At 53.2% G+C, this 19,748-nt stretch overlaps 1 protein-coding gene across 4 annotated transcripts in view; it reads right to left on the minus strand.

Annotated features, from left to right (window-relative positions):
- Positions 1 to 17,868, minus strand: part of ZC3H18 (zinc finger CCCH-type containing 18) — a 46,561-nt gene extending 28,693 nt beyond the window's left edge. For 2 of the 4 annotated variants that reach the window (XM_031436645.2, XM_031436644.2), the window contains exons 1-4: positions 17,690 to 17,867; positions 10,860 to 11,452; positions 4,948 to 5,032; positions 4,216 to 4,284 (exon numbers count right to left, since the gene is read on the minus strand). In XM_031436645.2, coding sequence (XP_031292505.1) covers positions 4,216 to 4,284; positions 4,948 to 5,032; positions 10,860 to 11,438 — 733 coding nt within the window. In that variant the 5' untranslated portion in view covers positions 11,439 to 11,452; positions 17,690 to 17,867. Of the gene's footprint in view, positions 1 to 4,215; positions 4,285 to 4,947; positions 5,033 to 10,859; positions 11,453 to 17,689 lie in introns of all 4 variants that reach the window. The other 2 variants (XM_031436647.2, XM_031436646.2) reach the window with 2 other exon arrangements.
- Between the last annotated feature and the right edge of the window lie 1,880 nt (positions 17,869 to 19,748).

Here is a 19,748-nt window from a genome sequence, read left to right on the forward strand (position 1 = left end):
CCACCTCGCTCACCGAGTGAAGCGTCAGACAAGAGAAAGTGCCCGTGTCTGCGGGCACACGTGTGAGCGTGGGTGCGAGTGGCTCCAGACACACGCCCAGAGCCTGCGGGTCTGACTGCCGGCCTGCCTGGGCCGCAGCGCCGAGCCTGAAGGCACTTACACGCTGCACATCGCTGCACTCCCAGCGCATCCTACAGCAGCTGAGATAACTTTACAATATCTGCTTTCAGTGCAAAACACTTGCTTCACACTAACATTTTAAACAAAGCCTTTCTTATTTAAATACTCCTTGGTCCTGTTTCCTGTTAGTCTGAATCACTCAGAGTAACAGATACAGGGACTGTCAAAATGAAGTTTATAAAGTGCTTCATGGTTTTAAAAAGTACTTCCAGGGGAGGGTGTAACTCAAGTGGTAGAGAGCATGCTTGGCAAACACAAGGTCCTGGGTTCAGTCCCCAGTACCTCCTCTAAAAAATAAATAAGTAAACCTAATCACCTCACCCCCCACCAAAATTTTTTTTAAAATACTTCCTACAAGGAAAGTAGAATATATAAAAATCTAATAAATAATGAAGGACCAACCCAAGATCTACAAACGCTCACTCTAACAGGCATAAAATCCAACGAACCACGACAAGCGAACCTCGAGCGACAGAGCAAAGGCACTCAAGCACTCTCCCCTTCCACAGAGAACCGCGGCCAACGGGCAGGCACTGCGGGCATCTCCAGCAGGATCCTGACGTAGTTCAGCTTCTTTAAGGAATGTGTTCACTGTGGCAGCCAAAATAATGAAAACAACTTCTGGGCTGCTTCTTTTACAAAGACTTGAAAGCAGCAGTTCTCATAACTTTTTGGTCTCAGGACCCCAAAGAGCCTTTGTTACGATTATACTTGATATTTACTGTGAAAATTAAAACTGAGAACATTTAAGGGCATGAAATATAACATATGTAACTAACGTTAACAATACTTGTTAACATAAGTGTTTTAGGAAAAGATACTTTAAAAACACTCAGGGATGAGCGGCATTATCTTCCTTTTTGCACGTCTCTTTAGTTTTGACGTGAGAATAGGACCCTCAAGCTGGCATCTGTGCTCCATTTGCTGTGATGGGCTGTGTGGTGAAGCAGGCAAGGAGAAGCCAGCCTCACCCAGAGGCACAGCTGGATGGGGTGGGGCGGACGGCCTTTTCAGCAGCCAGCGTGTTGTCTGAGGCTTCGTCATGGTCAGCCGCAGCCCTACCACTGAACTTCTCCGCCTCTTCCACTGAAGTCCACTGGTCCCTCGTGGCCCGGGAATGGCCTTCTCCCCAGGAATGATTTTGTAACATCATGTAACAGTCATTTGGAAAAGTCCTCAAACTCTGTGAAGCTGTCACACTCTCCAAAATTCTGATTTCACTTGAGAGCCTGAACTTCACCAGCACAGACTGTCAGCTGGTCTCCCGGGTGTGTCCTGGAGGGACCTGGCCCCGAGGCGTGTCCTGGCTCCCATCAGACGCCCCAGCACCTCAGTGAGAGCAGAGGGGCTCCGTGCACACTTGTAGTTTCATCACATGGAATATCAAAAGACGTGCTGAGGGGTCTGGCTGAGGTGACGGAAATATTCTAAAGCTGGGTTGAAGTGACGGATGCACAACTTGGTGAATTAATAAAAATCATCGAATCGTACACTTAAAATGGGTGAATTTTATGGAATGTAAATGAGACCTCAAAAAGTTATTTAAAAGAAGACCTGTACTCAAAGGTAAAGTCTACCTGTGATTCTTCCTGCTCTACCACAGACACCGCCAAACGAGTTCTGCCACCGGTGTGGCCTGAGTCTCACGAGACCTCTGACCGCAGGGGCCCTGAGTCTCAAGAACCTCTAGGGGTCCACAGAGCACACTTTGAGATCTGCTGCACTGAACACAAAAGAGAATGCAGGGGTTAAAAAATGGGCAATAAAAATCCCTCCCAAGAAGATACACAAATGGCCAAAAAGCACATGGAAAGATGCTCAGCACCACTAACCACAGGGAAATGACACCACCTCACACCCAGTACGACACTTCCCATCACAAAACCAGAAAACAACAGGAGTTGACAAGGAGGAGAACCTGAACCCTGGTGTGGTGGTGGGGTGCAAATGGTGCACCACCATGGACAACAGTGGGGGGTTCCTCAAAACATTAAAAATACAACTACCACATGACCCAGCAACCCCACTTCTGGGTGTGTACTCAGCAGACTTGAAAGCAGAGTCTTGAAGAGACACGTGTGCACCCACATTCGCAGGAGCACCACTCCTGACAGCTGACAGGCAGGAGCAAGCCCGGTGTCCATCGGCGGGTGACGGGTAAGCAGAAAGCGGCCCATCATACGGGGAGTACTAACGGTCTAAAAACGAAATCCTGACGCCTGCTATAGCAGGATGAACCTTGAGGACACCATGCTGAGTGAAAGAAGCCGGTCACAAATGGACAAACCCTGCAAGACTGCACTTACACCGGGCACCTAGAGAAGTCAGACACAGAGACAGAAAATGGAAGGGCAGGTGCCAAGGCTGGTGGGGGCGGGTGCCGAGTCCACGTCTAATGGAGACAGCTGCAGTTTTCCAGGATGGAGAGTTGTGCAGGTGGGCGGTGACAGGAGCCACAATATGAAGGTGCTCAACGCCAATGAACCGGACATTTTAAAATGGGCAGGATGATAAGTTTTATATTGTGTATTTTACCACAATTTTAAAATAAGGGGAAAGGGAAAGGGAGACTAGGAAGGAGCAGACGCAGGAGGCCGGCCCACAGAACGGGCTGCGCGCTGCCGACAGCCGGAAGATCGGAGACTCCAAGTAGCACCCCCTTGAAGAAAGTGCTGTTTGTGCCTCTTTGGATAGAACGTCACGTCTTGATGACTCAACCTGAACACATGAGAGGTGAAAATACGTCCTAAACAAAGCACTGGTGCTTTAAAATGTTCCACTTTGTACTCCTCAGTGTACTCTGTAGTCAATGGCCACGAATAGCACTGTGTCCACTCGGGCAAAGCAACGGTTAATCTGCAGATCATAACATGTAACAGAAATATAGCTAAAACACTTTTTAAAAACAGAATTTTCAAATTAAGATATAATTCACCTATCCTAAAAGACCCCCACTTAAGTGCACAATTAGTGGGTTTCAGTACTTCCACAAAGTTGTGCAATCACCACTAATTCCAGAACATTCCATCACCCAAAAAGGAAACCTTGTACTCAACGGCTACCTCTTCCCTTCAAGCGCAGACAGTGATGACCTACTCTGTCTCATGGCCCTGCCGGCCCTGGACGCTCACGTACGTGGACGTGCAACAGGGGCCTTTGAGACGGGCTTCCTTCAATGGGCACAGCCCCCCAGGGCTCCTCCACGTCATGGGGTCAGGCCTTCCACCGCACACGTGGACCGTGCTCTGTCTCTCCCCTCACGAGCGGAGGGACGCCCGGACAGCGCCCACTCCGCGGCTGCTGTGGACACTCGCGCCCCAGCCTCCGGGAGGCCTAGGCTTCCGCTCCTCTCCCGACCACCAGGCAGGGGCCGCTGGGTCCGCGGCCGCTGCACGCGGCATGCTGAGGGGACGGGCCCCAGGCAGCCGCACCACTGCTGGCTCCCAGCAGCAGGCGCGCGGCTCCCTTCTCCGCATCCTCACCAAACACAACAGACTTCATTGTGTTCCTAAAGTGACTCTCTTGCTGCTGGAGGGAACCGCAGTAGTTTTCTTTCTAGAACGTACTGTGCGCTCATCGTGTCCTCAGGCTGGCTCTGCGGCCTTCCTGCGTGCACAGGGCACTGGCTACACAGGGAAGCCACCATGTGGACATCTGACTCAGACGAGCCAGACTGTCCCCACGTGGCAGAAACAAGCAGCATGGAAACAGCACAGCCAAGAGGACGTGCCCCAAGGATGAGCTGCCCAGGGCCCCCAGTTCCCAGGCATCCTCACCACCAGGCCATCTCAGCACTCAGGACAGGTTCATTCCAGGGCCACCCACAGGATGGGGCTCCAGCGCCCAACGTCCCCGCCCTCCCCGGGCAGGCAGCCGCCCTCTGGTGAGCCTTGGCGTGACCGCTCTCTGTCCCTCAAAGCCTGCCCCTTCCTTCCGACTTCACAGCAGGACTCTGGATCCAGGAGAAAGAAGTCTGGCCTCTGGAGCAGAGGGGCTTTGAGGTACTAAAGAGAGGGAACATCGTATGTTTTGTACCTTTAACCTGGCCTCTGAATGGTATGGAATTTGGTATTGGTGGAGCAGTGGACAATGGTGTCACAACGTCTGGAAAAGAAGTACAGGAAGCTGTGGTGAGCGTTAGGCCGCACGGGGGGCCGGCTCAGCAGGCAGGTCGTCTAGGGTCAGGGCGGACCACGGGCAAGAGCAGACGCCTTCCGCCAGCATGTGTGGGGCTACGGCAACGTGCCCACCAGCGCTGCGCCCAGAGCAGCCCTGACACACAGGCTGCCGTCCCCACGCCAAGCCTCCAGGACTTTAATGCCCACTGCTCACCAGCCCTTGTCACGGTGCCACCTGTCACAACTACTTGACTCACTCTGTCCACTTTTCAGGATGCATGGCTGGCTTTCAAAGGCCTCAGCTATTCCGAGATCCACGCCAGATGAAAGATACGCTTCTGAGACATCTTGCAGCAAAGTGGGAATTGTCCTCACAGAGGTGGGAAAATGTCAAAACTGGCAGCTTGGGGCATGTGGCCTTCCAAAAAGGACCACTTAGAAAGAGCTGACATTGCCTACACTAAAGAGGGGGTCTGCGCCGGGCAGCAGGGCCCACTGTCTGACGTCAACGTGCCGCCGCCACCAGCACAGGTCCCGAGGACAGCCTGAGCAGGCCCCGGGGCGCCCGACCAGGCTGAACCAGCGCCCGTCCTGGGAGAAGCCAGGCCACGTGGACTGGCCGTGCCAAGGCTCTCACCCAGACAATTACCTTTCATGAAGAATCGGCAGGTGGGACGAGGCCTCACCTTCCTGTCACTGGGGTCCTTCACTTCACCCTCTTCCAGGTCATCATCCTGAAACAGAGGACAACGTGACTTGAAGAGAGACTCGTCTTAACAAAGGGAAGAGGCGGGAGGGGCATCTACCAACCGGCGTGCTTTCACCAAACCAGAAAGGGTGCGTTCCCGAGGTCCGGGTCCTGGCCACTCAGCAGTTCACCTGCATTTCCCAAACCTCATCCACACAACGGGGGTGTCTCAGAGCTCACCTCCAAGACTGAGGCACCACACCAAAGAATACTCCTTCAAGTTCTCTTGTTGGCAGTTCTGAGCAGGACGTGGTTACCCTTCAGGTTTTCAATATTTTGTACATTTAAACAAAGTATTATATGTCCTTTAAATTAGATGCTACCTCCCTCTAATTTAAAAGCCTAAGGGCAGGGAGGAAGAAAGTTAGGTGGCTCAGGCCAGTGAGTGGGCCCACCATTAGCTCAGACCTGGGCCCTTCTCTTCTTGTTCTTGGTCCAGAGTTCCTAACCCTGGCTCTAGAGTGACGCAGGAGACTTTAAAGACCAAAGCCTGAGTGGGTCTCTCCCCAGGGATTCCAAAGAGCAGCAGAGAGCTTAGACAACTGCTCTGCACACCCCCAGCCCCCACCGCCCCAGGGCCATCTGCGCCCCAGAGTTGAGACCCTGCACCCCTGGGATGGCCCCTAGCAGACAAGCATCCAGCCACCTGACTGAAATCTGTCAGTATGTCCAGGATGGGGCCCCTCACTGCCCCTTCTCATCCTGTCCAAGGTACCCTAGTGCAGTCGATGAAAAGGATCTCAAGCAGTGCGGACCCCACTCCCCCATCTTCCTCAGCACCGCCTCGTCCGAACTATCGCTCCGTCCCAGCTGGCCTGGGGACACTCCCTGACAGGGGTCCACACTTCTGAGCTCTCCACATTGCCGTGACCTTCTCAAGTCCAGCCTGGCCACATTCTAGCCTGGGATGAGGAACAGAGTGACTATGTGTCAGCAGCCAGGATGCACAGGCAGGGCACCAGATCGGGGCGAAGAGCTGTTTCTGCAGAGATGTTACTCTCCATGTTCACAAGAGCAGAGAGCAGAGCCCCCTCCCACCTTAGCTGGGGAGCAGTCACCGGGGCCGCCAAGGGTGCCCTGGGATACTCCAAGGCCTAACAGACAAAACCAGCAATAAATCACTCAGGAGTAGAAGGTCCTCACCTGCCAGCTAACTGTGCGTTTAGCACGATGGCCTTTCAGGTGATGACAAATAAAAGGAGTACCAGAATCTTAGAGAATTTCTTGCAAACACAACTCAAGAAAGGGATCTCTGAAGCCAGACTGCCAGCACTTAGCTGTTCCATCAGGTCAGGTGTGTGATTAATGGGTAGGAATTCTGACCTGGCGACCCTTGGCGATGTGATCGAGAGCAGGGGCCCTAGCGGTCCAGTCAGAAGCAGGCCCGTGGGTCTACAGAAGGCCAGGCGACAAGGGCACTGATGACTAGCCTGGGGGGAGAGCGCCAGGCCCGCCACAGTGTGCAAGCCTGGGAGGAACTCCAGCCCACTGGCAGCGTGCCGCTGGGGTGAGCACAAACCAGCATGTTCACCTTGAAGGTCCTTATTTATAGCAGACACGTGGTGGGGAGGCCTGAGTTTGAATCCTGCCTGTGACTGCAGATGCCCCGACCCCAAGCCTTGGTCTACCCAATGGGCTGTGCCAGGCTGAAGCCCACCACACCTGGAGCTTGGGCGCAGGGCCCCATGTACACAGGAGCAGAGAGAGCTCACCCTGGCACAACCACCAGATCCCACCGGAATCCCCTTGAACCCCAGATTCTGCACCTGCAAAATGCAGTGACAATACAGGCTGTAATCCCTCACTCAAAACCCCTGGAGCCAGACGTGGTTTGGGAATTCAGACGTGTTCCGGCTTTAGAAAGGGGTCTGGAGCAGCACCCTGTCCCTGTCCTGCAGGGGACAAAGCCAACAGCCTGGCACCACTTAGTCCCTCAGGGGCTGCGCCGCACGGCCTCCTTCCTTGATGGAGGCGCAGGCAGCGGCTTCCTTGGCTTCCTCAAGGGGACAGATGCTGGGAAGCATCTGAGTGGCATGCAGTGGAGTGAGCGCAGTGACGTGTCCCCAGGAAGCCTGAGTGGTGTGGGAAGCCCTTTGGCAGAAGATACTATGTATCCAGACACAGAAAGAGCAGGTGCTTCTGAACAGGACAAAACACAAAGTACCACCTGCAAGGAAAATGCTTCAAAGCACTTTTATGTGGGTGGACCCAGAGCTACCACTTCCGACCAGGCCACTGTCCTGCCATCTCTGAGAGCCCAGCATACAGTGTGAGAGTCACCAATGAAAGGAAGGGAACAAAACATACTCCACCCTCTCCTGGGGGATGGCATACTCTGGGGGCCGAAGTTCTGTTCACCAGATGACAAGATATAAAAACAGAAACCAAGGAATTGAGCAAAGGAGAGGATGGGGAGACCAGACGGTGGGGCTGGTGTCTGTAAAGGCAAATCAAAGACCCTTGAAGAACATTCGATCTACTCAGCAGCCCCCGAAGGAAGTAGTAGTTCTGGTGAGACGAACCGGAGGCGCTGGTCTAAGAGAGGAAGACCGCGCAGCGCAAGGCCATGGTGGTGGCTCCGGCGCTCTTCTGAGAGACACGCAGGGAGCAGAAACAAAACCACACGTTTCTAGTCCTTCTAAGTGTGGCGTCCTGCACGGGCACGACTACTGATTAGACAGGGCTCACCCGTGGTTCAGGCGTCAGGGTCCTCAGGTCCCCTCGACGCCCCCTCCACAAATAAGCCAGTGCTGCTAACAGCTGGCCCACCACCCTGTTTGCAAAATCCCATCCCCACCGCACAGGGAAGTAGCATTTCCAGAAAGGCATCTGCTTCTGAGGGCAGCACACAAAAAACATATAAAGGTAACTCAAGGCCTGAGTTATAAACTGTGGTTTAGACAAAAAAATTTCAAGGGTTTATTGTACAAATTGATGTCATTATCATGGAAACTCTCAGCAGACTAGAAGAGTTGGGGAGGGTGGGGGTGACTCCCTCCCAAACCAGTTCACCTGTCCCAGTAACCCCCAATCTAACCCTAACCTACAAGGAAAAGTGCTTCTGAGTTAAGAGGAGAATAAATTGCAGGGCCTTTTAGACTCTTCCACTCAGCTTGCTGTTCCCAGCAATTCTGGGCCTGATGCTGTGGGCAGGAAATTGGCAGACTGGCAAGAGGGGCTGCTGGGCACGGAGAAGCTCAGAGGCTTCCGTGAATGCACATCTTCGAGGTATACACTAAACTACACATTTCCTCCTCACAAAAACATCCAGGTAGTTCACCTCTGATACCTGGAAGGCGACGGGGAAAAAGCCCTCTGGGATGGGTACTTCCCACTAGGACCAGAAGCTACCTGGCAGGGACTTCAACTAAAGGGGACTATACCAAAGCCTGCTAGAAGGAAGCAGGCTGTTCATGGACCCAAGCACACAGCTCTAGTTCCCTCTCCATCTTGGGAAAGAAAGATATAAGTGTGTGCTTGCGGATACACGGGATCCTGACAGGGAAGGAAGGGCCAGAACCGGGACAGAGAGAGCAGGAAGACAGCCCAGCAGCAGCGATTCAGATGCCTGCTGACGCGTGTCTACGCCGGGCTCTGCCAACGCAGGCTCAGGCTGGTGCTGGTCACCCACACGCAGTGCTAGACTGCCCTCTGTTCGGAAGGCTCTCCAGTGCAGACGTCCCGCCCACTACCACGCCTCATCTCGATGGCACTCAACTTGGCATGCCCCAGAGCACTGCCTCCAAGGTGCCAGGTGCTGGGGATGGAGGGAGCCAGCCACACAGGGGCCGGACTCGGGAACTCGTGTTCTTGGAGGGGCAGGTGCGGGGAAGCAGCAGAGACACACGCACTAATGGCCCGGTTACTTCAGACTGTGTGTGGAAGCACCACAAAGGTGCCCAGGCAGATCTAACAGGAGAGCCAGGGGCGGCAGGCAGGAGGCCTACGGAAAGGAGGTGACACTGAGGCCAGTGATTACAGGGTGTGGAGGAGCCCGCAGTCACAGGCACAGGCAAGAGCAAAAATAACCCAGAGGAGCTCCTGGAAGGCAGGTGCGCTCCTGCGAGGGCCAAAGTCTCCATTCACAGCGCCCAGCCCCATGCAGGCCCACCGGTCCCCAAGGATGGGGGACAGTTACACCCCCAGTGCTTCACAGTGAGCCTGGCACACCGCGGGGCCCGCAGAGCTGAGTGGAGCTGTTCCAGTTGGGCTGTGGGGGCCTCACTGGAGGTGCCAGGCAGGCACAAGTCCGTTCGACCGGCCGACCAGGTGGGGTCGGTGGGCAAGGAGGCTCCAATGCTGGCCCGGGGGAGACCAACAAAGCTGGATGCAGCAGGAACGCCACTGCGCAGCAAGGCTCATGTCCCTGCGACTGAACACAGGCAGCAGAGGCGGCGAAGTCTGCTACCATGCGTTCAGCAGTGGAAGCAAGAAGCATCTGCAGCTGGGCCTTCCTAACGGGACACACAGAACCCAGAACCGCCGGCCACGGTGCCCCCGTTGTCGGGACCCCTCACCTTCCTAGTGGCTTTTCTCTATGTAAACTGAAAAATCAAACTCACAGGTGACCTCAACCAGTGACTTCATCTTCCACTCCCAAATTCCACCCAAACTGATTCACTGGAGTCTCTTGGCATCTCCTTCCCTCTGGCAACCCTGCCGTCAGGGTTAACTTTCTAAAGGGAGCTTGGAAAGGAGGTGGAGCTGGCAAAACCTGAGGACAGTTGCATGATCAGGTCTCGACAATACCACTTTCAATAAGATAATATTAAGCAAAGGCTATTAATACATGAGACCACCTCCTAAACTTAAGTTATGAGAGTACCTAACCCCTAAGCTTTAACTACACACGCATGCACCACAAATTCTGTCCCTGTGAACCGACAAGCACGTCTTTTAAGACCAGGCACACGCGTGGCTGTGCGGCACTGCCTCACCTTCCAGGACGGAGCTGCCCGTGAAGCTGCAGCTGCGCGCCTGGCCAGCAACCTCTCCCTCCTCAATACAGGGCCCTCCTGAGGGGTACTCCCCAGGCCCACCTCTCTCCACAATGACTCAACCAGGATCGGCCCCCAGGATACTTAACACTCCAGATCCTTTCCCTCTGCTCTGCCTCCCTCTCCCCTCCTTTGAGTACAAGCTTTACTCAGTAGGGCTTCAGGCTCCGCCCCCCAAACTCAACCTCTTAAACGATGGTGATTAAAGTTCTTTCAACAGGATCATCTGTCATAGAAACCCAAACAACCCACATCTAAGATGATCATTACCAGTTACCTTCTCCTCACCCTGAAGGCCAGATGAATGTAAGTAAGTTCTAAGGATGCGACAGCTTGGTCAAAACCCAAGGTGTTCTGATGCGCAACCCCATTTTATCCAGTGAGGGTCTTTTTAGGGATACTTCCATAGAAGATGGGGCCCGCATCAGAGAAGAGGCCGTGGGGCCAGGAAAAAAATGAATAAAAGAACAGACGAAACTGGAAGGAAGGAGTTTTTCAGCCTCAAGAACCTAACAAGAACTGAAACCCACAGAGGTTCTAGCTGACTGCTAACTCAAGTACTACTCTGAGACAGCGAACACAAAGGGTGAAAACTACTGCCTATTAAAAAACTCCAGAATTTTAATACAACCAGACGGATGAGCGAGGAGGGCCTGTGGAACTCCCGCCAGCTACCGACTGGCAGTTTCTCAATCCAGCCTATTTCTCCTGGATTTTTAGCACTGTCTGACCCCCACGGCAAGTGCTCCCAGGACAGCCCTCCCCTGCCCCGCAGCCCTCCAGTGTGCTCCTCCCTGTCCCTGTCCCCACACTCACGTCGATCTCCCCGTCATCGATCTCCCCGTCGTCATCCTCTTTCTTCCTCTCCTTGGCAGCCTCCAGGGGCTCCCTGTCCTCCACACCAGGGGCACCTGCCTTCCCCTCCTCCCCGGGGGCCCCGTCCCCCCTCTCGTCATCATCCTCGGGCCCGGCCTTCTCGCCGTCGTCCTCCTGCAGGGCGGGGGCCGGCTCCTCGGGGACCTCCTCATCGTAGTCCAGCTCATGCTCGTCCAGCTCCCTGGTGACCGACGAGGCCTCGTCCCTTAGGTCGCTGGTGCAGTCTTCCTCCCCGCCATCCCCCTCCTCCACACGCGGGGGGCTGGCCGGGCCCCCGCTCAGCTCTTGAGCCTCAGAGTCCTGGTCCTCCTCGTCGGAGCGACTCTCTTCTTCCTCCTGGCTCAGTCCCGGGGCACCGGGGTCCTCATCCTCCAAATCAGAAGCCTTCCCCCCAGCTCCGTCCAAGTCCTGGTCAGACCCACTTTCCCTCAAAATGTCATCGTCCGAGAGCCCCTGCTGCTCCTCTTCTTCGTCCTCCGGAGAGCGAGGGTCCCGTTCAGGGCTCTCGGCCACATCCATCGGTACCCACACTTCTGCAAAAGACAGAGACACAGAGTCACAGCATTTAGCAGAATGGAAAGGAAATCTCGCCCTGGTTTCCCTGGCCCCACACTCATTCCTGACACGCAGTCTGCTGGGCCCTGCACAGCTCCTCCGGACTACACTGCACAGACCACCGCTGCTGGTCACCGCACACAAGGCCTCCACGAGGCGGGACCAGCCGGGAAGAGGCCCGCCTGCCCGCTTTCACAGAGCAGCCCGACAGCTAACAGAAAGTGAGAAATAAGATGTGAACTGCAAGGGCCAGCTTTCTGGATCCCTAGAGTGAATTAATTACTTCTGCAATTCAGGAAAACTTGCATTATGCATGAGCTGGCCACACTGAAGGCACGAGCCTGGCCATTGTTCTGAAGAGTCTGAAGCAGAAACCGGGCCCATCTTTAGGAGTCCCCGAGATGCGGGCTGTCTCCCGTTCCTGAACACACTTCTCCAAGTATGGCCCTGATGGCCACGTCAGAACCCCTCGGGATGATCTTTAGAAATGCAGACACTGGGCCTCCCACACACCTGTGTACTGGGGCTGCCAAGGGATGCCCAGAGGCCTCAGTGCACCGTGATTCTGGTAGGATAGCTGAGAATCACCATTCCAGGACAGGCACGCCGTGGGAAAGGACTCTGGCAGAAAACTTTACATATTTAAGTAGTTTCTTTTTAAAAAGCAAACAAACAAAAAACCTGTCATTTCAGGTTTCATTTCTAGATTTAATTACAAAGTGACTGTTTCCTGCTCTTCCCGCCTCAGTGTGCAAAGACAGGATGCTGTTCCATTAGCTTTAGACGCAGGCCGCAGAAGTGGGGTAGGAGCGTGTGCGCCTGAAATCAAATTGCCCACAAGTAAACTTTTACCATCCACCATTGCGAGGTGTAGCGAGTAACCGTCTAACCAGTGTGAAGTAACAGGAACAGTGAAGGATTCAGTGTTCACCTGATTCTTCAAAATTTTTTATTTAAAATAATGAGTGCCACAGTCATGCTACTCGGTACCTCAGTTGAGATGTGGACACACACACGTTTGTGTACTATATAAATAATATAAAATTATTGTATACATTTATATAAGTAAAGATTAAAAATATATCTTTTAAACTTATACTTTCAAAAGAAACTGTGTTTAAAGATGCACATACCGAGAGTTGGTATTTGAATCCACAGTTACATTTTTTTTTTGCTGTTAATGGAAATTATTTAAATTCAGCACACATTAGGACAAATCACTTAAAATCCATCATTTATAAGTAAACCAAATGGTTAGCAGTAATAGAAATTTACAAGCCATTCAAAGTCACTTAAAAGCAGACAGTTTTGAAAAGGATTCGCTTTTCAGTCTTCCCACTACCCTATGCAGAGGTAGGACTACTGGAAAGAATCGTTACAAACTTGGCCCCAAAGAGGTGTATTTTGCTGCCCCATGGCTTCCTGGCCTCCTTGTCACCACACATGTCACTCTCGCAGCCCAGGGCAATGAGCAAGGGGAGAGTACTACTGAGACAGGGCCGGCTAATGAGGGTCCACAGCCTCAACTCTCACGGACGGCCATGGGGCACCGCAGCACCGGTGCAGATGGGTCCTGGGCTGTGTCACGCCGGACTCAGGAACTCTCAAAGAAGGGCAGGGGCTTCCGCTGCCTGGTTCTTAGGCTGGCAACTGGGACCCTGTGGCCCGGCAGTCATGCCAAAATGCACCGAGCCCCATCACACCACTGCTGGGGATCTGGCAGGTTTAATCCTCACAGTGTGCAGTCTAAAGGCAACCCCAGAAACCAAGTTACCTCTTCAGTCAATCAACTGGTAAAAAAAATTAAGCGTCCCCTTAAACTAGTTTAAAACCCACACAACTGACACTCAAAACTCGCAGCACACCACCTGCTCACAGCACAGAGGCTCGCTCCCGCTCGCTCCCGGTAACTTGATAACAGCCCCTTCCTGGGGCCCAGGTGCCAACACGTTTGCACTTGGGTTTCACCGTTATGATTAGGTCCAACCAAAAGGCGCTTTCTCTCCTGGCAAACTGGAATTTAAATTCTAGGGTAAGAAGTGGAAGAAAAAGATCGCCTAACTTCAAATACGTGAGCTCACAGCTGTGGGCCAGCAAAGCGGGCAGTCCATCTGGCAGATGCCGCGTCTTTGTGGGACACAGGGGCAGTGCAGCGTGGGGCTCCCGAGCAAGAACCAGAGTCCCAGCTCTCCTGCCTCCCAGCCTTTGGGTCTTGGACGAATGACGCAAACTAGCCAGACCCCAGCCTCTTCATTCGAAGTATGTGGACAGCAGCAGCCGTGTTAGCGTCCTCACGCCCGTTCGATGAGATGAGCCCTGTAACACGCTCAGCACGTGCTCCACACAGTTCACGTGGGATTAACATGCACACAAGTATCGGTAACCCTCAGCGTGTGAAACCCACACCCCTTCCCCTCATCAGACTGAGTTCAACTCTCCTGCGGTGCCTGGGAGCAATTCACCCAACAAACCCCAGAACCTACACGTGCAAGACTATGTCACTAAAACAACCTCTGCAATGAAGTCAACAGGCTCCACATCTGCTGAGAGACTCGTCCTCTGCCAGACACCTGACCCACTCCGTCACAACAACCTTCCAAATAAGTGACGTTCCCCCCAACAGAGAAGGAACCTAGGCCACATGGCCACTGGGCGTGGTCCCGGGACTGCATCTCCGAGCTGCTGCCAGAGCGTGTGCCCAGACCCAGAGCTGGACCTATGCATGAACGGGCTCCTGCTGCCTGCTAGGACCCAACCCCAACTGACTGCCGTTGTTTCTATAAAATGGGACCTGAATTCCAAACTGACTTTGCAAATTCTTTTCTGGACCACAGTCCTCACATAAACTGGGGGCTTCTACTGAATCAGGAGAGTCTGCCTGTTGTCCTTTCCTCCCTTCTGAAGGTTTGTGCTGAGCAATCTAGCTTCCTACCACAGCCTTTCCAGAACCAAAACCACACATTTTCAGAGATGGGAAAGTGTATGACCTATATGGACTATTAGTAAAAAGGAGTGATGACCACATGGAAATTGAACTTGGGATGCCAGTCATTAATTTTTTAATTTTAAACCTGTCTGAAGTTTGAACCTTAGGCACTTAAACTAAAGATGAATCAAACAAAAGAAAGCCCCCAAAGGTGCACACCTCTATACTGACACCACAGGAAACGCTGACTCAAATGAAAATCCAAGGCCGCTGTACTGTGCATGGAAAAGAAGTACCCTGAGAGCCTGTTTGTGCCCCCAGTTTGAATGATGGAAACCATGACAGCAGTCCAAGCACAAGAAAACTTCCCTGCTCTCAAGGGCAGGTTTCAGCACTGACCAGAAAAGAAGATGGCGGAGTGCACAGTCCCGAGTATACCTGCTCCCGTCAAGGGGGCAGGGGACCGGCGCTGTCAGAGGTGCTCAGCCTTTCAGGGAGCATTGGTGGCTTTGAGAATCTGATGACTGGGATGGTTCCTCTCCCTAGAAAAACCTGGAGGTACACCATTTATCTTCCACTTCAGAGAGTTTAAAACTTCTTGAGGTCCACCGTCACCCCCAGATAAAGAACTCTTACCCTTAGCATTTTGTACGTTACTCTATTACATATCCATACTCACCACACTGTACTTTGACTATCTGTTTGCAAAGTCTGTTGAGACGCCCCCCTGCCCCTCACGAGGTACCTGTGTGGAAGGGCTCAGACTCACATGCATTCCGCGAGCTCAGCAAATGGCTGGCACTTAGTAGCAGAACTTACCACATCCATAACTCATTGTCTAAACTCGGGGACGGGTTTGCGACTGAAAGGGGCCACTGTTACCAACCACAACAGGCATGAAAATGGGCTGTCCTGGGCACACCAGAACACACAGGCACCCACAGGAGGCCTGGACAATTTCCTGAGGAAAGGAGTCACATCTCTTTTCTCTATGGGACCTCCTGGGATTTTACAATCTGAGGCCACACATAGGTGAATATCTCACAGAGGAGACATGTCAAAGAATCTACCTGCTTATCAGAAGCAACCTGAGTCACACTGGCTGCAAACAAGAGGAGTGTCACCGGGGGTCAGGAGATGGTTTCTGTTCCAGGACTCACTCTGAGCAAGTTAATTGGCTCTCTGGGCATCAGCGTCCTGCTCTGAGGTGAATTCAATCTGGCACACATCTGAGTACATGCTCCCTGTCAGGTGCCAGGAAAAACATGTGGTCTGTTAAGTGCACACAACAAAATGGGGGGTCCTCTGATCACATCTTCACCAGCTCCCAGGCTCACGATTTTTACTCAGTTTGTTCTTCTCACACAATCACCCTGTAACTGAGCATTCTTGGCCAAGTTTAAAACTCTTTAGTCCTTTGATCCACAAGATAGTGAACTTGCCTGGAGAAGAGACTAACACATGTCCGTCATCGTGCCTCTAAAGCATACTATGTTTGGCAGACAGTGACCGGTAAATGCTTCCTGAACAGATGACAAAGCCTCATTACTTGATAAACCACCTGTTGCACACCAGGAAGAAATGTGAAATAAGTGCCTAGCTTTCAGAAGACTGCCCTACGCTCAGACCCAGAGCGAGTGCCGTCTCATTTCCCAGCAGGCATTCTGGGAGGCACCCTGACTCCCATGGCACTGCTACAGTGCAGAACATTTGGGAACTTTTCTTTCCAAGTGACCTTTAGAACCTGCAGAACACTGCCCTGGCACTCTCAGTGGCAGCAAACCTTCCTCCTCTCGAGGTGGGTCACTTTGAGAAACTGCAGGAGGCTGTTCAGAGCCTGGTCTACTAAGTAGGGTGAGTTCCCAAGCCAGATGAGATGATTCTTGGTCAAACATGGGGTGTGACTATTGAATGAGACTTGCTTCCTCAGATGGCTTACATATTTACCTCCTAAACAGGACTTCTAAAGAGGTTCTGGCAGAGGAGCACCAATGAAATACAAGCATCACCTTCCAGGGTAACAACTTCTGACAGAGCAGTCCCTACGTCAGCGCCCAAGAGCTGGTACATCTGGTTAGAATTCGGATTCGTAACTTCATAGATTTACAACGTCCAGAGGAAGGAAGTCAAGGTTGGTGATAGAAAGCACCCCAAACTGACCAGGCCTGATATCAAACAACTCCTTGGGGAGGAAGCACTCACCTTGAGATGACCTGTAAAAAAGGGAGAAAACTTTTGCTCTCTGGAATTGATTCCACAGAGCTTTCTTACAATGTTTGATGGTTTCCCACCCAAAACTCAGAAGAGTTCCAGCCTCTGAGACACATCTGACTGGTTTCCAGAGCTGGCTGGGCTCCACACATGTGCTCAGACTGTAAAATCCTCAGGCAGAGACTTCCCTGCCAGGGAGGTGGGAATCAGCCTGGCTCCAGGCTCACCCTGAGAATCCCAACCTCTGCTCTGGGAAAGGACGGCTCCACAGGCAACATGAAAGAGATGAGCCTCAAAACATAAACAATGAGAGCCATTGTTATGCTTCTAACACTCTCTTCTCCCATTCTTCCCAACGGATCTGAAGACCGACCTACTCTTTCAGAGGTGGAGCTGAACAGCTCATTTAAGATGATCAGCCACTCTACCCGGCAAACTCAGCTGTTATAAAGTATTCAGGAAAACTTAAGTTTTAGCAGGAGCAAGGCTGGAAGTCCTGAAATCTTCTCCCAGCAAGGACCCAGCAGCCTCTGGGCTCTTAACCAAAGGGGTAAGGAAGTCACTCTGAAGAGTGGCGCGCGTCTTAGGCCACAGCCAATACGTCCAACTTGTGGCCGCCAGGACGCCGAGGGAGCAAGTTGCAGGAGACTAGGAAAGCTCAAAGCTCCCGAAGAGCCTATCCCCAGCTCGGAGAACGAATCCACGCGCCTCCCTCTGCCGCCCCACGTCTTTGTGAGCGGCAAAGAGCGCCACGCGAATGTCCCGGAAGAGGAATGACAGCTTTGAGAGAATCAACCCCACGGCAGGGCGCGGAGGTAGCCGCCGGGCGCTTGGGCTGAGATTTCAGGGCCCCTGGCCAGGTCGCCGCGGACGGGACGCGGGATCGTGCCTGGGTCGGCCTCCCGTTCCCGGGGCCCAAAAGCCACGCTTCGGCCGGTGGGCAGCCTGGAGCGCTCCCCGGAGGCGGAGGCGGCAAGGCTCCGCGGCCTCGGCTCCGCGCAGCCGCCACGCTCCCCGCTCGGCCGCCTCGGCCTCCTCCTCCCGCCGACCCGGCCTCCCCGCCGCCGCCACCGCTTACCTCAGCGCGAGGACGGGGAGGGGGGCCACGGCTCCGCGGGGGTTGGGGCGGTGCGGGGAAGACGTCCCTCGGTCCTTCCGCTCCTCACAGGCTCCGACTGGAGGCGCGACGCGGGCGGAACAAACGGGCTCCACTACCCTCGGGGGCCGGCCATTGTGCGACGTCATCAGGCCGCGACGGTTGTCCTGCGGCCCGGCGGGCTTCCTTGACTCGCCCCGCCCTCCGCCTGCTTCCTTCCGGCCTCCGCGCTGCCGCCTCCGCGAGGCCCCGCCCCCGCGGCGCGCGCCCGCCCGAGCCCGCCACGGCGTAGGCGCGCCTTCGGCCCCGCCCCCCGGGGGGCGGGTCTCCGAGCGCGCGCACCGCCCGATGAGCCGCGGGGAGGGCTGCCTGCGCCACGCGGCCACTTGACGGGCGAGCGCGGGTTCGCGCCTGGCGGCTGGCGATGCGGGCGGACCCCGCGATCCCGGGGCTCCGAGCTCATCTCTCCGGCGAGCCTGAGGAGCTCCCGCGCTACGGGGCGTGCGCGCCCAGCAAAAAGTTAATCCTGTTCGAGAAATGAGCTTAAAGATCAATGATGAAACATTTTAAACTGTTCCCGTGGGATTGGCTAGCTCCTCACTCTATTCCACGTATCAGTTCAACACAAACTGACTGTTTTCGAGATACTGAGTTTAAGTGTCAAAGCCTAAGCATTTTAGACTGTTTCTGGGCGACTAAATAGCTCTTACTTTATCAAATACAATCAGTTCAACACAAAATCTGATCATTTTTTGAGATGCTGAGTTTAAATGTCAGAGTGTAAACATTTTTAACTGTCGCTAATGTTGTTAAGAAACAACAGGCCCAAAGCGGAGTCACTAACTCCACCAAGACTTAACACCTCACCTGATGGAAGTTTCAGCCTCTCCCAGGGGTGGAAACTGAAACCCATCATCCTGGAACTTTCTGGTCAGCACCAAGGAGGTGATCTGCCTGAGAGCCCCTGCCTGCTCTCCCCCCAGGGGAAGGTGACTTTGTCTGAACAACGGCCCTCCTGGCGCCTGTGAGAACCTCGGCTTTGCACAGCTCCTAGAGGCCTTTCCATGTGCTAGGTGGGATGCTTTCTGGTTCATAAATTGTTGAATAAAGCTAATTAGATCTTCAGATTTACTCAGCTGAATTTTTTTTACACATCTTTCTTAAAAAATAATCAGCACAGCGTAAACCTTAATCATTTTTGAGATACTGAGTTTAAATATCAAAGGTTAAAGCGTTTTTGAGTTAAAATTTTAAAAAACATTTTTTACACAATTTTAAGTTATTTGCCATTTAGTTATTACAAAATATTGGCTATATTCCCCATGTTGTACAATACATCCTTGAGCCTGTCTTACACTCCGAAGCTTAACATTTTAAACCATTTCCGTGGGAATATACAACTCTGCATCTTGCTAAACATGATCAGATTAACACAAAGTCACCTTTCCTCAACCAGAAGGACATCCTGTGGCATTTGGGGCATCTTTACAGCCTTCACAGCCTCACAGAACCGTCCCACAGAGGCTCAGACTCTCCATGCTGGAGGAGGGACCCACACTAGAGGGACCCGGGCTTGGTCAAATGCCCTGCTTTCCTTGCTTTAAAACTCTTGGTCATTTTTGAACGAGGATCCGTGTTTTCATCTTGCACTGGACCCTGCAAATTCTGTGGCTGGCCCTGGGGGTACCTAGGGGTTTGAGAGCCCCATCTCTCTGCTCCAGAGAGCCCGCAGTGAGCACTAAGAAGATCCCCTCCTCAGGGCAGCCTGCCCCATCCAGCCCACTGATGCAAGTGTCTGCACACAGAGTAGTTGACTGGGCTCCTGCATGCTTGCCCGTGTTATCCATATGAATGCATGAGCAAGGGAAGAAATGAGCGCGTAGACAGAGCTAACCCATGACCCGGCCATGCCACCCCCCAGAGCAATGAAATCCTGTACAGGAACGTTCCGGCAGTGTTATTGACAACAGCCCCAGAGTGAAAACAGCCCGGATGTCCTTCAGCAGATGGTGAATCAACAGACTGTGGTCCGTGCATGAAG

This window comes from Camelus dromedarius, chromosome 23, assembly GCF_036321535.1.
Source record: "Camelus dromedarius isolate mCamDro1 chromosome 23, mCamDro1.pat, whole genome shotgun sequence".
NCBI classification, from domain to species: Eukaryota; Metazoa; Chordata; class Mammalia; order Artiodactyla; family Camelidae; genus Camelus; species Camelus dromedarius.